Below are 18,842 nucleotides of genomic sequence, written 5' to 3'. Positions count from 1 at the left end.
CACCTTAAACTTACATAGTGTTGTATGTCGATTGTATCTCAATAAATCTGGGGCCAAAAAAAAAAGGTGTTCCTAGAAGACATTCCTATACACATTTGGCTAGTAATAATTTATGCATGGACATGACTGCAAATCATACAATATGTGATATTAACCCTAAAGATGTTTATGCACAGAGAAGATTTCATACAAGTGTGCATGTGTCTGTGTTGGTTGGAATAATTTCATGTGATTCTGTACACTCATAGAAACAACAGCCATAACAACAGGTGTTAGGACACTGGTGCTAAGTAGAGATCGTGGCGTTTTTGAAGAAAATTAAAGACATTATGGCCAGGGGATAGATCATGAGCAATTTGGGATGTAAAACAAAACAAAACAAACCAAACCAAAACAAAACAAAACAAAACAAAACAAAACAAAACAAAACAAAACAAAAAAAGAAGGGTGAACACTTTTCCTTATTGTGATTGGAACATAACATAAGGTCTGTGTTTTCTTTCCACATCTCACAGCTTTTGTACTCCATTTCCCATATGAATGGCTTCCTTTGTGCTTAGTTGATATTTTGCAGTGACACATTTTCATTTGCTTCTTTGTTCCTTTGTGCACATTCTTTAGATAGATCCTTTGGGTTTACCATGCCCTTATACAAAACACTCTAAAGCCGTAACAGTCTATTGTCAACTGATAACTACTTAAATTCAATCCCACGGACAAGTACACTTTATCGGCTCCACACCACTCCCCACTCTACTGATGTCACAGGCCACATCTGTATGTATTGTGTACCCATGAGCATTGATTTATAGTCACACTTGATGCTTTTGTCTTTTGAATCTCACAAAAGAATTGGAAGGGTAGTAGAGGGGTAATGTCAGCCTCATAGCAGCCTAAGATGTCCCTGTGTTGTCTCTCACACCCCTCCAAAACTTGGCATCCATCTACAAACAAATGTGCATTTTGGGGCCCTGTGGGATCCAGCTCCATATGTCAAAGAACCCATGAATAGTCTTCCCTACACATGCATAGGTGAACATACCTGAGTGTGGCTTTGGACTCTACAGTGACCCCTGAACCTGCTCCACCTTTCTTGTCTGTGGTCTCCGAGGTTCTGGGAAACAGTCTTAGTTGATCACACATGGACTGGAGTCTTTGTGGAAGTCCAACTTTCCAAAGAAAGTGAAAACTCTAACTTTAAATGATATCTTCATCCCCCCCATCCTTGTGCATTGTAACATTATTTACAAGAACCAAAACACCCTATGTGTCCTCAGACAGAAGAATGGGTAAAAAGAAGTGTGGCCTGTATGTACAGTGGAATTCTATGATTCGTCCATAAGAAAGAATGAAAATTTGCCCTTTGCTACAACATGGGTGGATCCTGAGGGCATCAGGATAAGTGAAGTAAGTCAGACATGTGGGAAATCAAATAGGTATGTCCTGGTGTAGGACATTACAGGGAACACATTGCAAAGCAGAACACTGCTTTCTGGCTTTGCTGAAAACAGCAGGCAATGCTTTGCTTGTGTGGTTAATGTGTATCTAGGAGTTACTAACTTCCCTTATCTCGTTAACGAATATCTAGGGAGCACTCATCACCCTTATCTAGTTCATATAGACCTAGGGGGCACTCGCTTTGCTTATCGATTTAATGTAAATCTAGGGGACACTCAGTTCCCTTATGTAGTTAACGTAAGTCTAGTGGGAACACTAAAGTTCACTTATTTAGTTAATATTGATCTAGTGCAACTAGTTAATATAAATCTAGGGGGCACTGCACTGATTTAGTTGAAATAAATTTAGGGGAACTCACTGTGATTATCTAGTTAATGTAAATCTAGGGGGCACTCAGTTCCCTTATGTAGTTAATGTAAATCTAGGGATCATTCACTTATCCAGTAAATTTTTATGTAGTGGGCACTCATTTAACTCACCTAGTTAATGTGAGTTTATGGGGCACTCGTTTCACTTATCTAGTTAATGTAAATCTAGGGGGCACTCATTTCCTTTTCTTGTTAATGAAAATCTATGGGACACATTAGGTAAGCACACTTTGCTTATCTAATTAATGTATATCTAGGGCGCATTCAATTTGCTTATCTAGTTAATGTCAGCATAGGGGGAACTCACTTTAATTATCCGGTTAATGTATGTTTAGGGGGCACTCACTTTGCTTATCTAGTAAATGCAAATCTCGGGGGCAAGCTCCACTTCCCATATCTAGTTAATGTCAATCTGGGGGACACATTCACTTTGTTATGTAGTGAATGTAAATCTAGGGGGCAAGCTACACTTCGCCTAGATAGTTAATGTAAATCTAGGGAAACCTCACTTTGCTTATCCAGTATATGTACATCTATGGGCACTCTCTTCCTTACCTAGTTAATATAATTCTAGGGGCACTCACCTCACTTACCTCCTTCATGTATATATAGGGGGCACTCCCTTCCCTTATGGAGTTAATGTATATGTAGGTGGCACTCACTTCACTTTTGTAGTTAATATAAATCTAGGGGGCAGGTTAAACTTTGCTTATCTAGTTATGTAAATCTAGAGGTCACTAACTTCACTTATCTAGTTATTCATCTAGGGGGCACTCATTTTGCTTCTCTTGTTAACATACATCTAGAGGGCCGTCACTTTGCCAGTCTAGTTAATGGGTATCTAGGGGGTACTCCACTTTGCTTATTTGGTTAATGTATATCTAGGGGGCACTCAGTTTATGGAGTTAATGTATATGTAGGGGGCAAGCTACACTTCACTTACCTAAGTAACATAAATCTAAGGGCACTCACCTTGCTTATACAGTTAATGTAAATTTAGGGGACACTCACTTAGCTTATCTAGTTAATGTAAATCTAGGGGGCACGCTACACTTTACTTATTTAGTCAATATAAATCTAATGGGCACCTGCTTAGCTTATCTGATTTGTGTATATCTGAGGGGGCACTCACTTTATCTAGTTAGTAAATCTAGGGGGCACACTACAGTTCACTTATCTAGTTAATATTACTCTAGGGGGCACTCACTTTGCTTAGCTCATTAATGTAAGTTTAGGGGACCCTCACTTCTCTGATCTAGTTAATGTGTATCTAGGGGGACCTCTGTGCACACACAATGAACTTTGGTTTCTTTCCCCTTTTAATCCAGGTCCTGTGACCTTAGTTCTTGGTCCACAAGAACATTTGGTGGAGAATTTCTTCCTCCCCTTCACCTTTCTAGGCTCTAGGTTCAGCCACATTCTGCTTGTCAGCTCAGACCCAGCACTATACTTGAAGCCCACATCGCTGTGTGCTGGTGTGTAGACTCCCATCAATAGTGGGTGTGGCCTGTGAGTGCTAGATCCTCCACAGGACCCATTCTTACTTTATCCTGAAGGTAAACTCACGTTTCCAGCACATGTATGGTGTTAACTGAATAGGTCTGCATCTGTAACACGTGTGTCCAAACAGGCAGAAGGGCTGATGTTACTCCACAGTTCACTTAGCATCCTTCTGTAGTTTACTGAGCAGGTGGCCGGGGCACCTGTTTGGCCCTCCTTCCCAAACATTCCTGGACGCATTCTTGCTGGGAACATGCAGTGTGGCTGCACGGGAATTTCAGGAGGTGCTGGGAAAGTATGATTACCTGGTTGCCCTGGAACGTGGAGAATATGTGTACACATGGCAGTCTAATACTTTGTGTAACCATGTGTCTTTGAGACAAAGTGCATGCATGGGGACACATTGGTACAACTTACAAGACTATCTGCACCAACAAGGATTCTAGGTATGAACTGAAGTGAAAATCCTGTTATGTGCTTCATGTGTTTTACATCTATTGGTGAATTATGGGATACATTCTTATTCCAAAGTAATTTCTGAAACAGTTACTGTTTAGTTCTGAAAATTTCCTAATCAATTACTATTAAAAAGTTGTATATTTTCAATTCAGAAGAAAATAAACAGACTTTAATATCACTATTATGATTTGAAATGTATGCTAGACAACTGTAAAAATAGTAAAAAATATTTAGAAAAAGGGTCCCTAACTTTCCACAGGCTCAACTCTGCAGGACTTCTAGGAGGTTCTTGGGAGAACCAAAGTGGAAATCCTAGGCAGACCCTCATCTAAGGATGAACTCACTGAAAAATAGAGAAAAGAAGGAGAAAAGGGGTTCATATTCATCGGGCTCCCTCAGAATGCCAGAGACATCCATAGGCACTTGTGCCTACCTTTCTGATTGATTTCACTGGGGGCTACTTTCAGCCTCATAGTCTCAGTCTCCCACATTCGGAAATTTGGTCTCCAGGGAGGCACAGCTTGCACTGGCTGGGATCGAATCCATGTCCCTTTCCCTGACAGCCCACAGACACCCCAGTGTGGGACAGGCAGTATGGGTGGGTGGGAGCCCTCCATCACCCTGAACCCATATTGGGACCAGGAAATGAGAGATTACCTGAAGAATGAGACAAAGCTCAGTGTGCAAGAGCACAGTTTTGGAGAAAATTCATGAATTTGCCCCTAAAGGAGCTTGTGGCAACTTCTCTTATTTCTGGAACCAGAAACCTCAGCCCAAGACACAGCTGCTGACTCAGGTCTTCTGCACAGAGTCTTAGGCACCGTTTGGGCTCTTACAGGCTTACACAAATACATAGAGGCCACAAGCATGCAGTTTTCAAGTTTTATTTCAGAGTTCTGCTCAGTGACGCATCAGAGACCTGGTGTCAGGTCCATGATGTGCCTGTGGACCCCTGTGTCTCCCGCAGACCCCCGGAAACGTGGATGTTAGGTGTGCCGCCTCATTACTGTATTTTCACAGATGAGCCACGTGGATTGTCTATAGTTGTTTAGGGGTCTGGAGGCTGAATTATGCATTGTCTTGATCAACAGTCTCTTCCATAACCTTCTGTCTGTTGATAGTTCTGACGTTTCCGGCAACACCAAAGAGGAATGCAGCAATTAAGACATAGATTCTAGCAAAGATCACTCTGAGATACACCACGGATTCACGACTTTGCCTGACTGACCGCATTCTTCTTGGAGGGGGTCCACTGTCTGTGCTCCCACCAGTGCCTCGTTCAGTGCACCGTGGAGGATCCCAGCCTACGTGGCAATGGCAGTTCCTGTTATTGTTGCATATCCCTCTGTGACTGCATTTCTCCGGGATACAGTCATAGTTCAGCTGAGCCACACTGCCATTGCAGTAGGTATCCTGACAGAACTTTCCAGGAGCACAGGGGGTACCAGTTCTCACATGACCAATATCGGTTGTTCCTGTGCTACGATGCGAATCCAGCCCAAAACACCAGAACCCTGAGATCTCAGACTGATGAAATCCCACATGCTCTTGCAGCTGAGGGAGATGCGTGACGTTACTACACTGCAGCCTTCCACACTGCATGTCTGTGGGGGCACAGGGTTTAGATTTGAATACCCCTGGGTCTCTTCTGCAGTGCCCATATCGGCTGCCTTTTTGATTTATGGTATAGCAGACATTTTCACCCTTCACAGCATTTCTGCCAAAGATTTCTTGGCAGTGCATAGTGCGGTCAGTGCAGTTTCCATGATAGCAGTAGCCCTCTTCAGTGCACGGGGTTCCATCTTGCATATAGAAGTCATCAGGGCACTCCACGGACACCCCACGGCAGTATTCTGGAAGATCACATATATTTTGGATTGGCCTGCAGAGTGTCCCAGCATCGGAATAGGTGCAGTTTGTACAGCATCTGCCTGTATTACATTTGCTGCCAGGGGTTAGAATGCAATCAGTCGTACAGCAGGGATTGTTGTAGCACTGCTTGAAGGAGCCACAGTCACACTGCTCACCTGGCTCCACTACATAGTTTCCACAACGATCGTGAGTCAGGCTTTTATTGAAATAGGAAAGTCCTGAGTCAAATATGCACTCACAAAAATTATTCACCACTACATGCTGCATATGAATGAAGGAACAGTTACTGAAAGAATCTGTCATAACAGGGTATTGATTCATAATGCAGGTAGACCTCCTCTGGCATGCACAAAACTGATTGTCATAAAAAATACCAATAGATAATGCAATTTTTTGGGCTACTAACACAGACAACAATAAAAAATGTCTGCCTAGAGAAGCAAGCGAGATGATGGATTTTGATCCGCATACCGCGTATGGGGCTGGCTGAAACTGAAGTTCATGTGGTGCATCTTTGTTCATAAGTAAAGCTGTATGTGGTTTAAAAGCAACAAACAAGTGTCTCTGAAAGTAGATATGAATCGGACTCCCTGGCACCCGAAAATTGTTCAAGACAACTGGATCTTCCAGATTATAAATGACCATGGAGGAAATATAGTGCCTTACATCAATCCCTTGAAGCATTGAGTCAGTCAAACTAACAAGCCTTATGAGGAATCGGGCACATTTTGACACGTTGTTGAACACACTATACATTGTTTTGGAACCGAGAACAAGTCCTTTCAAAATCCCATGATGGGATGAATACAACTTACTAGAGATCCTGGGGGCTGCACTGATATTTGCTTGAGAGAACAGGGGGTTCCTAACCTCCTTATATCCCAGGTTATAAGTAGGTCCCGTTGCATTGGTGTCTGCCACTATCTGAGAAACAACGTGTTCAAACCGTTGGGAATGGCTGAGGGGTCTGATTTCATAGGCAAGGTCATCCAACTTCATGATACCTTCAAGGCCCCCATAGCACGTGTCCATGGTGACCATGGAAAGAGGAATCTCCTCCAGGTAGCCGAGGTAGTAACAGTCTGGAGGGATGAAGGGGTAGTCCATCTGCAAGGCTCCCTGATCATCCTGAGTCATCATCAGCAACTGTCTGGACCAAAAGAGTTTCTTGTGCCTCATGTGGATAACATGGCTCTTGCCCCCGAAATGCAGGCTATAGGACAGCCAGCCAGGCATCTGAACGCCCTTGCCGTGGTGCAACTCCTTCTTGGGAATTACCACCTCAGAAGAGATGTAGCGCCATGAGGGACGACCTTGAGAACCTTGGACAGGAGCCAGCAATGCCCAGAGCGCAAACAGCAAGAGGGGTGCCCTCAGGGTGACCTGGTCCTCTGCCAGCCTCATGCCCCTGCTCAGGGACATCTGCCAGTGAGAATGGATAAATGGAGGATCCTCAGCAAAACCAGGTCTAGACCATCAGACAGAACAGAGGGCTGTACCAGGTGGCCAGCACCCTACACCTCGGGGCCACCTGTGGGGTTAGGTAACAGTCACAGGGTGTGGCATTGGGTGACCCTGCTCATCAGTTCACCTGGGGTGGATGTGGGAGAGTCAGGTGGGCCATGGTCAACAGTGCTCACATGGACATGGGTAGGGACTTGGACCCAGAAACACGGCTCTATTCAACACATTCCATCTTTTCTCCTTCTACTTGGATACGGGATATGCAATTATAACACACTGAACTTCTCTACCAATTCCATGTCCTGTGGTACTGCTGGGTCACTTTCTCTGGATGACTGCTTTTCCTCATTATGGAGACCAATGCTTCCTACTTCCATGGGATATGGAGGTAGACTGTCAATTTTACCTTTGTACGTATTGAAAAACATCGCTTTGTAATGTTACATGTCTTATTCTGGTTGGCTATTAGTTTGCAAGCCATTTGATCCTTTTGGTTGTTGCTTTGAAGCTTCCTCTGAGTTTACTGAGGAAACATTTCCCAGTATTCTGTGTCATGATTGGTGAAGTACAAGGTTGCATTTTAGTATTTTCTTATGCCATCTGGTGAGAACAGAAAGTACTGCTGAACATGTGTGAGCCCCAGGGGATTTCCCCTCTAATCCCTTATTGTGGTTCTTTCCTGGCCTCTGGCAGTCTTCTCCCATGCCTGTGAGTTTCTCTCCTCAGGTGGAGATAGATGCAGGGGAGTTGAGGTTACTTTGGCAGCTTGCACCATGGAGGCTGCACATGATCGAAAATGGTATCCACCATGGAACTCCCTTGTTTAAGTACCATCTAGTCCTTTAAAACCCCCTGAGTTGGGTAGAAACCCTCAGAGTTGGCTTTTGGAGAAGAGTCTGCCTTTTCTCCGGGTGGCTGGCCTCCTAAATAAAGCTCAACTTCTTTTCCCATCAAAACTAAAACTTTGAACATTGACCTTTCCAGAAATACTCAGCTGAATTTGGGATTTGATAACAATAAAATGGAGAGTGGAATGGCAGTTGTCTGGGGCTGGCAGGGTGGGGCAATGAGGAGTAGATCTCAAGGGCTATGATTTTCTGTTATGCAAGATGATTAGGTTCTAGAGGGGTCTCCACAACATTACCCCTGTAATTAACAGTACTGTACTGTACGGTTCAAATTTTGTGAAGAGTGTTGGTCTCATGTTCAGTGAGATCCTAACACAAAACACAAGTGGAAGACACGAATTTTGCTTCTCACATGACAGTATGCTGAACTGCATGGACACGCTCTCTACTGATAATGTGAAAATAATTTAAAAACATTTACATAGTTTGAATACTAACCCTGAGGATATGTCATTTACAAATATCTTCTTCCATTCCATAGTTTGCCTTTTAGTTTTGTTGATTTTTTCCCTCACTGTGCAGAAGCGTGCTATTTTGAGGTAGTCCCAATAGTTCATATATGTATGTATTTAATTTTCTTGTTTTATTTTTAATTTAAATTCAAGTCTTCAGTCTTTGAGCTCCACATTTACGGGAAGTTGTCTTGTCATGATTAACTTTATGGGTTATCTTGACTGAGTCATGGGTGCCCAGATTCACCACTGTTTCTGTGGATGTCTGTGATGTGTTTCCAGAAGAGACTGGCATTTCCTTCCATGGTTTCTGTCTGGGCATCACCCATTCCATTAAGATTGTGAATAGAATCTGATGCAGAGGGAGGAAGAATTCCCTCATTTTTACTTCCCACGTGCTTGTTTGAACTGGAACAGTGGTCCCCTCTGGCCCTTGTTATGAGTGTTATATCATCAGATCCCTACGTTCTGAGGCTAGACCCTAGTTCAGAATCAGACCTATTACACCACTGGTTTTCCTGGGTCTCCAGCTTGTGACAGTAGATCATGGGACTTCCCAACCTCTTTAGTCATGGAAACCAATGTGCTTTGGGTTCTGTTCCTCAGGAGAATCCAGACTAATACATGGAGATGATTTATCTCTTCTTTAGAGGAATTGAATAAAGCTATAGCTCATGTAAAGTCCTGAGTAGCAAGTGCCAGGAGGGAAGTCTCACGTTGTTTGATTGGGACAAGGGCTGGGTGTAGTTAATGGGGAGCTGTGGGAGCTTGTGGTCCTGGCTGCACAGGGAGTGCATTTGGGACTCCTCTAATGGTTCAGCTGTTGTGCCTCAGGAAATCTGTAATTCACTCATGTTGAGGGACAGGAGTAAGCAATGGAAACATCTGTGTCTTTTGTGCATGTTAGTGCAGTTTTCCTATGACAACAGGTATCTAATTCAGCGAGTTAATAGGTAAGCACAGAATCCTGTGTCCAGAGAGGCTCCCTGGGGAAGCTGCTGTGTGGATAGGAAGCCCCAGACCCTGACAGGAAACCTGCCTGTAACCTCCATCTGCACCTGCTCCTGGCAACACAAAGCAGAATTGTGCACAGTGTGCGCCCCCTGGTGGTGCTGATCCCCTCCTGCAGGGAGGTTTGCGTGTGGGCTCCCAGTGATGTCCCCTCACCCAGTCTCTTGCACAGTAATATGTGGCCATGTCTTCGGCCCTCAGGTTCATCTGCAGATACAGCGTGTTCTTGGCGTTGTCTCTGGAGATGGTGAATCGGCCCTTCACGGAATCTGCGAAGTACGTGCCGCCTCCATCAGTATCAATCCGTCAGACCCACTGCAGCCGCTTCCCTGGAGCCTGGCGGACCCCGTTCATGCTGGAACTACTGAAGGTGAATCCAGAGGCCACACAGGTGAGTCTCAGGGACCCCCCAGGCTGCACCAGGTCTCCCCCAGACTCCACCAGCTGCACGTCACACTGGCCACCTGCAGACGCAAGACATCTTGGTCAGGAAACTGTCACACATCCACTGGTTCTCACTCATATCCACTCACATACTCAGTGTCTCTAATTCACCATGAATTACCTTTCAAAAGAGCAACGAGGAAAATCCAGCCCAGCACAAACTCCATGGTGAGGTGTCTGTGCTGTCCTGATCACAGAATGGGAACACCTGGGACCCCTGGAGCTGGGGCTCCTCTCCCAGCTGCACGGTCGGGATGGGCTGGTTTCATCAGCACAGAGAGGGCCCTATTTGCATGTCCTCTCACATATATATCACACTGCAGACTTAGATTTGATTCTTTCAAAGTGAATGGCAGGTTTAGGGATGCACTTCTACATTAGTTTGTGTGGATGGTGCTGTGACAATATGAATGATTCTAATCAGTGAGCACAGGTATGTTTGCGGAACTTGTGCATTTTTACATGTCTTTCATCAACGAAGGTCATTTTCGCTCTACAATTAGTTTACATAATTTATGAAGTTTAATCCCAAGTACTTTATTCTGTGCCATTTTCAGTTGTATAATTTTGTTATTTGTTTTGCATATATTTCCATGCTGGTGTGTAGAATCATAGGTGGTTTATTTTTATTTATTTTCTTTGTTCATTGTGCTCATTGTGCATCCTGCACTTTTCCTCATTTTAAAAAACTGGTTCTAATATTTTTTGTGGTATCTCTAGGGTTTTGTTATGTTTAAGATCATGTCATCTGCAAACAAATAATTTTCCTTCCTCCTTACTGAGTTAAATGTCTTTTATTTCTTTTTATTGCCAAAGTTTATGGGTACTTCTTCCAGTTGTAGGAGAAGAATGCCTTTCCCTTCATTTCTTCTCGGTTTTCACCAGGTGTAAGGATTCAATTGACATAAGACTGATCTAAAGGGAAGAATAAATTTAATTTTGCAAGTGCCTGGGCTTGCTAATAATATGACACCCAGAGAATGAACAAAGCAGGTGGCACTTGTGACTTTCAGACAACGAAATATTGGATTTGGCAAGAGTCAAGGCAAAGGTGTGGTTTTGGGGTATTTAATTAGTCAACAAATAACTAGGTTTGTTTGCACAACCTTCTTGTCCCTGAGTTCCTTATTCTGGTGCTAAGGATGGTTCTCCCCTCCTGGTACAAGGGAAGGGGAGTTTCCCAAGGGAGATTTATATCCTGCTGTCAAGGGACAAAGGAGGGTCTGAGAGTCCTTGGACTGGCTGTTTCTCCCGTGACTTTCATCCAAATAAGGACTGTGACACGATGATATGGTTTGAGGCAGCATAGTTATTCTTCACGTTATCATGTGGAATACTTATGTTGGGGATGAGCATCATTTCCTGGCTCCTGATATGGCAGAAATGGTTTTAGTATTTTATGTTCAATATGCTGTCAGGTGTGGGCTTTCATAGTGGCCATGATCATGTGGAGGTAATTTCCTTCTCCTTTTTAATTGAGTTATTTTTAAATGATGAACATGTGTTTTTTGTTCATGAAAAAACTTTCTCTAATGATTTTATGAATAAATTAAGGATGGCTTTGATTTAATCATTCCCTCTGTTAATGGAGGACATCACATTTTTGCATTTGTGTATGTTGAAGGAAACTTGCATCTCAGGGATGCATCACACTGGATTATCATGTGTGATCCTTTCAGTGTGCTGTTGAATTCAGTAGGCTCGGACTTAATCAAGGAATTTTGCATGTATGTGTATCTGAGACACTGGCCTGTAGTTTCCCTTCTTGTGGTGTGTTTCTCTGGCTTTGTTGTGAGAGTAAAAGTGTCCTCATAAAGTGCATCTGGGAGTGGTCTTTTTCATCAGCAATTTGTAATAGTTTGAGAAGTATTGGCATTAATTATTCTTTAAATATGGTGGAATTTTAATAAAGCCTTGGTTTTTTTTGGAGGGTGAAGGTTTATATTAAGGATATCTTCTTACTAATTTTTGTTTTGTTCCTCTGTATTTTGCATGAAAGAGTACTGGTGGATCATATAATGCTAGAAAATGTGTAATTTGTTCTTGGTGATCTAATTGTTGACCTATAAATATCTAAGTTTTTCCTTTATGATCCTTTTCATGAGTTTAGTTCAGTTATGTCTCCTTTTTCAGTTCCGATCGCATTTGTTTGAATCTTACCTATTTCCCTAGGCTACCTATGTTTTTTAAATTTCACTTATCTTTCCAAATTCAAATTTTAATGAAGTTGATTTGTTTTCTGTATTTGTGATAGTCTTTTTTTCTCTGCTGTATCTTTTTATGTTAATTTTATATTTATCTTTTTATCTCAATGAAAATACCAATGCCTTTTTTTTAAAGGAATGTGAAAAATATACTAATTCATATGTAACCACAAAACACATGGAAGTAAAAAAAATCATGAAGAGGAGAGAACCTGGAAGAAGGAGAACACTTCTTCCTTCTAAATATATTGCAGAGATACATTAGCTCCAACAGTGTACTGCTGGCATGAAATGAGGCATATAGACCAGTGGAGCTCATTACGGAGCCAAGATGTAGAATTGTGCAGATGCAGTCAGCAAATCCTCCATGAGATTTCCAACAATGCACAGTGGGGAAAGGATTGTGTCTCTTAAACATGGTGTTGACTAGGGGCGCCTGGGTGGCTCAGTCAGCTAAGCATCCAACTTCCAGTCACGTATTGTTGTCATGGTTTGTGGGTTTGAGCCCCACATCAGGCTCTGTGCTGACAGCTCAGAGCCTGGATTCTGTGTCTGCCTCTATCCCTGTGCCTCCCCTGATCATGATCTGTCTCTCTCCCTCAAAAATAAAAGAAACATTAAAAAATGGTGTTGATATACACGTGCAAAATAATGACATTTGGCCGTACTCTTGCATCATACATATACGTCAACACAAAAAAATCTCAAAATGGATTAAAGATTAAGCAGAACAGCTGACCCAAAATGCCTTCGAAGAAAACACACAGGATAACCATCATGACATTCTCTTGACAATGATTTATTTGATACAAAAGCAAAATCACAGAGAACCATGGCAGACAAGGGGGACTGCATCAAACTAGAAAGGGGGCAAATCAAACAGTAGCAGGGTGAGAAGGCAGTCTATGAAATGGGAGACATTACATTAAAAATATTGAAAAGGAGTTAATATCCAAAATACAGGAGGGACTCCTTAACATCAATAGCAAAAATCGCAATTATAATAATAAACGCATCACCTGATTAAAATTTGGGTCAAACATGTAAATATCCATTTTGCTATTAAGGTTGAAAAAATGTCCATCCAGCATATGACTTGCTGTTCATCATCACTAATCATCAGAGAATTCCACCCCCGATCCACTGAGATATCACCTCACAACTGATAGCAAGGCTATTATAAAATAAGGCAAACACAACCAGAACATCTCAAGTGTTGCTGAGGATGTGGAGAACAGGCAATCCTAGAATTCACTTGATGGGAGTGCAACATGGTGTAGCTACTATGGAAAAATGTGGTGAAATAACCCACTAAACTGAGTTCCTAATCTGCTCCCATACAGTTGACTTCATGTCCAGCTGAGTGTGAGGAAGGTCTGGGCCTCATGTTCTGTGGAGAGGAGGTGCAGAGACAGGTGGATCCAGTGGATGATTCCTTAACTACTTCAGTAGAATGGACCCCTGGCTGACCGTTTTGTAAGACTTGACTCAGTGTGCCTCCCCACTGGTTGTCTCAGGCTTCCTGAACTGGATGGAGAACAAAAGGAGTGAAGGGTAGAAACTACTCTTTTCTCTCACAGGAACGTGTATATACTGAGAATCCTTGAGAGAAAGTCGTGGAGTTGATGAAGAAGCTGTGGGGTTGCGACAACTACAAGAGTCTTTACGCATGCTCTCTCTTCATGGCCATCAAAGGAAAACCTTAAGGAAAATAAAAGGAGAGAGGAGCTGCTCAAGTATATTAAGTTTAGATCACTTGAATGAGTCAGTCTCCTCTGTTTGAAAATCACTTACATCTATTTTAAATGGTGGCCCATGTACTTGTGAGGCACAGGTCTGTTCATATGAGAGTTAATTTATCCCCGAGCTTGGTCTCTATCAAGGTCGGCACTACTATATGACTGTTCACTCTAAATGATAGAAGACATCTGTGTTTGTAAATGGTTTAGGAAACAGTGTGTACTGTTTGCTGGTCAGGTTGAAGTTTGCAGGGCCTGATGAAAAAGATGCTTCACAGGAAACCTGACCCTGAAACACTGGTTCCGGATATGAATTCTGAGATCTTGGGTGCCCCCTGGAGACCTGTGAACCTCCAGGTTCCCTACGTGGCTCCTGGTGTCCTGTGTGTTCCTGATGACCTGAGTGCCCCCAGGTGAACTGAGTGGCAACTGGTGACCTCAACGCCCCATGGAGACCTGAGCATCCCCCTGGAGGTCTGAGTGCTCCATGCAGAACTGAGCGACCCTGGTGTCCTCAGCTCCCCCTGGTAACCTGAGCACCCCAGCAGATCTCAGTTACCTCTGCTGTCCTGAATGCCCCCTTGTGACTTTTAGGTAACCTAAGGGCAAATCGCAATTTTTGGGCCGATGCTCAGCTCTCAGAAGTCCTTTGTGGTGTTTTAGCCAGCTCTGTGGCTAGGCCTATTCTGCCCTGTTCACCCTTAGAGGCGGTTCTGATTGTGCGGCTGTTAATCCTGGGGGAACCTCCAAGGGGGTGGCCAGCACCTGCTTCATCCCTCTTCCTCTTGCCTAACAAACTGCCTAACTCTTGGACATGTGGCTCTTGTGGTCTGGACCCTAGTATGTGATATAGAATATATGATAGTATGTGAACCATCCACTGCATCCACTCTGCTGGGGTCGGTGGATCCAATTCCACCAGAAATTACTGGTTGAGATGGAGAACCCCAAGATGCTGCTAGTGAGGTGCAGAGTGTGCAAGGCACTCACCAGTTGGGCACAACCCCTGCAGCTGCACCTGGGACAGGACCCCTGGGGACAAGGAGACTCAGCCTGGGCCAGTCACCAGCAGTCACAACCATTCCCATCATCCCACATCTGACATCTGAAACCCTCAGCTTTGGGACCCCTCACCAGGCACAAGGAAGGCTCTACAGTCTCTTCTGTTTCTCGAATACAGTTCTGCCTTCCTCAGGGACTTCAGCCCTGTCTGAGGAGAGAGCTGTGGGCTCCCACTCCCCGAGATTGGAGTTTACTCTAGATCTTGAGAAGTTTGCCTGTGTGGGAGGGAGCATGTCCTGATAAGTGGACAAAAATTGAGTCAGGCTCCCCTTGTCCTTCCAGGTCCACCTGTGGGCATCTCTTTGTGGATCCGCAGGCTTGTTGGTCCTCGGTCAAGGCAACACTTGGTCTATGAATTGTGTTGGAGGCAGGTCAAGTGATTGCCTCACCTTTCTGATCAGATAGTGAACAAATGAGTGGACCACAATTCACTATACTCTATCTGTCCGAAAGATATTTGAAGGGATCCATATTTTCTCCAGAAAACTTTCCAAATCAAGTCTTTAAGTACATTCAATTTTAACAGTCATTCCACACATAACTGCATAGGAAAAATCTATATTGATGTCCAGTCTGGTGTAAATATAACAAGCAAAGGACACTTGTTCCCAGGATCATATTTCTTTTAGTTTCCACACTGATGTATTAACCTCACCTGACAACTACCTGCAGAGCTTGAGCACACCTGGAGACTTCTGATCTTGATGGTTCTCTGCTGAGGGGGTTTGCTTCCTCAGTCTTCTGCAAAGCTTGGAAGCAGTGCCGACATCTTTAAGTGCACAGACACCAAGACATGGACACCTTTCTGTCACCTGCAGATATGATTCCCATGCATGGCTGTTGTCTCCATCTCCTGAGAAATCCCCATCCAACACAAGGGGCTGTTAACTCAGGGAGGAGGCACAGATGTCACAGAAAAGTGGGGGACTCTTCACTGATATGGACATAGACCATCAGTATCTGAGGTAAGAAGTTAATGGCACTAAAACAACCACATTAATGAAAATGGATTGGCTGACCTGGACATCATTGGAATCTAAATATCCGGAGCCTAAAGAAATTGTAGAAAATGTGTTCATAGTCCTGAAGGCATATGCCAAGAGGATAAATGCTGAGTTAGCTGAATAGACTTCAAATAGAGATCAGAATGCTAGATAGTAGATAGATGATAAGTGGATAGGTGATGGATGATAGAGGGTAGATAGATGATAGATAGATAATACTTTTATGTTATATTAAAGTCATTATAGAGGATTCACATCATTATGAATGTATTATAATGAAATTACCCACTATTGGCAATATTTTTTAAAAGACCATAATTTCATACGGAAAAGAATATTTGACACCAACTTTAGATATACAAAATAAATAATTATGACTTCAATATTTTGTGAATACAGCTTCCACATGGGGTAACACATGCCTGCTTGTAGATTCCTCCTCCCTCTGGGGCTTTGACTTCCATTCCCATTTGTTCCCAGGGTCTCCCTTCCCAGGATGTCCTGAGCTCTGGGATGTGCAGGGACAAGAGCTCTGTCCTGGATCTGGACCATCGTCCCTCTGGTTAACATTTACAGCTCCTTCCAGGCCCTTGCTCAACCACCAGGCTTCTGCCCACCAGGCTCCCTCCCTGCCTCCACCACCTGCCAGCCTCCTTCTGGACTCTTCCATTCATTTCCTGTGGATTTAACAACAGTTTGTTAGGTTGGCAGGTCTCCTAATAATAATTCACATTGAGGAAAGAACTGTATAGGTAAAACATGACAGACTCTCTCCACAATAGCCTTGAGTTTATTCCCATGATGTTATTATTTTGCACCCCATCTCAGCCCCTTGACCCCACAGTCTTGCCTTAGAAACTGTCACTTTCATGAACGGAACTAAATCTGTCCCCCCTACACAACTGGTCCATCCTATCTATCTACTCTATATGGTCATCAGACAACCACCAAGCTAAGAAGGAACACAATACAGAGTGTGAAGACATAAGTATTTATAGAAATAATTTTATAAAATTTTATCTAATAATCAAAGTAATGAGATATTTACAGAAGTAAGTTAAATATGGTAAATGACCATGTTTATTATAAGATTCTATGAGTTTAGATGAACATAATCAAGTTACAGGACAACCGAGTAACCACAGGTCAAAGAAATGTATCCTTCTCAGGTCTATCCAAACCCTTTCCTTTGCACACCAATCAGTTTCCTATCTCTCCCTTTCTCTATGGGCCTCGCGTGTTCTTTCTCTCTAAAATAAATAAACACTACAAAATAAAGATACGTACAGGTCAGTGATATTTAATGGAGAACCCAGAAATAATCCCCTTCATCTTTGGTCAACTGAATTTTGACAGGAGCAGACAACATGACATTGGGGAGCAAATGGTCTTTTTAATAAATGGTGCTAGACAGCTGGCTATCCATGTGCAGAGGAATGAAATTGCGTCCATATCTCACACCATATACAAACATCAAATCAAAATGGATCAACAGTTTAAATGTAAAATTATGACCTCTGGAAGCAATATATCGAGATAAATCTTCATGACCATTGGGTTTAGCAATGCTGTTAGAGATGACACCAAAGCACAAGCAAGGAAAGAAAAAGTAGATAAATTTAGTTTTCTCAACATTAGAAACCTTTGTACACCAGAAGATGCTATCCCCAAAGTGAAAAGCCAAAGCCTAATGGAAGACAATATTTGCACAGTATTTGTCTGGTAAGAGCCTGTTATGCAGAATGTATAGTTTTTACAACTCATCAACAAAAAGACAACCCAATTTTTAATATGGACAAAGGATTTGGATATATCTTTCCCCAGTGCAATCATACAAATGGTGAATACCACTTGAAAAGATATTAAACATCAATAGTCCTTATGGAAATGGAGATTTAAACCACAGTGAGATACCCTTTTACATGCACTAAAAATGCTCTAATCAATACAACTATAAAATAACAAATGTTGGTAAAGATGTTGAGAAATTGGAACCCTTCAACCTTGCTTGTGGAAATGTAAAATGGTGGAGACTATGTGTAAAAGAGTTTGGCAATTCCCCCCCCCCCCAAAAAAAAGATAAAAACCTAGAATTACCATATGGCCCAACAATCCTACTCCTAGATGTATATCTCGAAGATTGAAAACAGTTGTTTAAACAAAGTGCATGTGCACATACATAGCAGTACTGTTCACAATAGCCACATTGTAGAAACTATGCAAATGCCTATCGGTGTGTGAATGGATAAACAACCTGGGGCAGACCCTTAAGCAGGAATATTATTCTGTCATACAAAGAAATAAAGTAAAATGTTGTGGCTGTAGAGAACACTGGTTTCTCAGAAAGCTATCACAGAACTCCACATCTGCACTTACATCTGGAAATTTAAAGCAAAGCCTTGAGCAGATATTCATGTTCCCGTATTCATAGCAGCTTCTTCACAACAGCCAAAAGATGGAAGCAACCCAAGTAAGTATTCACAGGTGAGTAAATAAACAAAATGTAGTATATACACAATGGAATATAATTCAGCCTTCAAAAGGAAGAGAGTTCTGACACACACTAGCACACCGACTGAACTTGGCAGTCATTATGCTGAGTGAAATGAGCCAGTGACAGAAGGAAAATACACTATGGTTCCACTTAAGTGAGGTGTCCAGAAAAGTCATACTCAGAGACACCAAGTAGAATGTGGCTGTAGGGGCCGAGGGGAAAGGGGAATTGGGATTTAGGGTTTAATAGATACAGAGTTTCCCTAGGGGAACATGACAACGTTCTGGAGATGGATGTACAACAGTGTGAATGCAGTTAATGCCAGACAACTGTATGCTTAAAGTGACTTACGTGGTAAGTGTTATGTTACATACATTTAATCAGAATTTAAAAAGGAAGGACT

At 42.7% G+C, this 18,842-nt stretch overlaps 1 protein-coding gene and 1 pseudogene across 1 annotated transcript; both read right to left on the bottom strand.

Moving 5' to 3' along the window:
• Positions 1 to 4,653: 4,653 nt before the first annotated feature.
• Positions 4,654 to 7,332, bottom strand: LOC122212729 (disintegrin and metalloproteinase domain-containing protein 21-like). The gene has a single exon (XM_042926679.1). The coding sequence runs from the start codon at positions 7,077 to 7,079 to the stop codon at positions 4,854 to 4,856; it is 2,226 nt and encodes a 741-aa protein (XP_042782613.1). The 5' UTR covers positions 7,080 to 7,332; the 3' UTR covers positions 4,654 to 4,853.
• A 1,953-nt stretch (positions 7,333 to 9,285) lies between these two features.
• On the bottom strand, positions 9,286 to 10,103 carry LOC122212716 (annotated as a pseudogene).
• Positions 10,104 to 18,842: the final 8,739 nt, after the last annotated feature.

This window comes from Panthera leo (assembly GCF_018350215.1).
Source record: "Panthera leo isolate Ple1 chromosome B3 unlocalized genomic scaffold, P.leo_Ple1_pat1.1 chrB3_random_Un_scaffold_42, whole genome shotgun sequence".
Lineage (NCBI taxonomy): Eukaryota > Metazoa > Chordata > Mammalia > Carnivora > Felidae > Panthera > Panthera leo.
The sequence above is the reverse complement of the archived record's forward strand: the minus strand, read 5'-3'. Positions and strand labels throughout refer to the sequence as shown.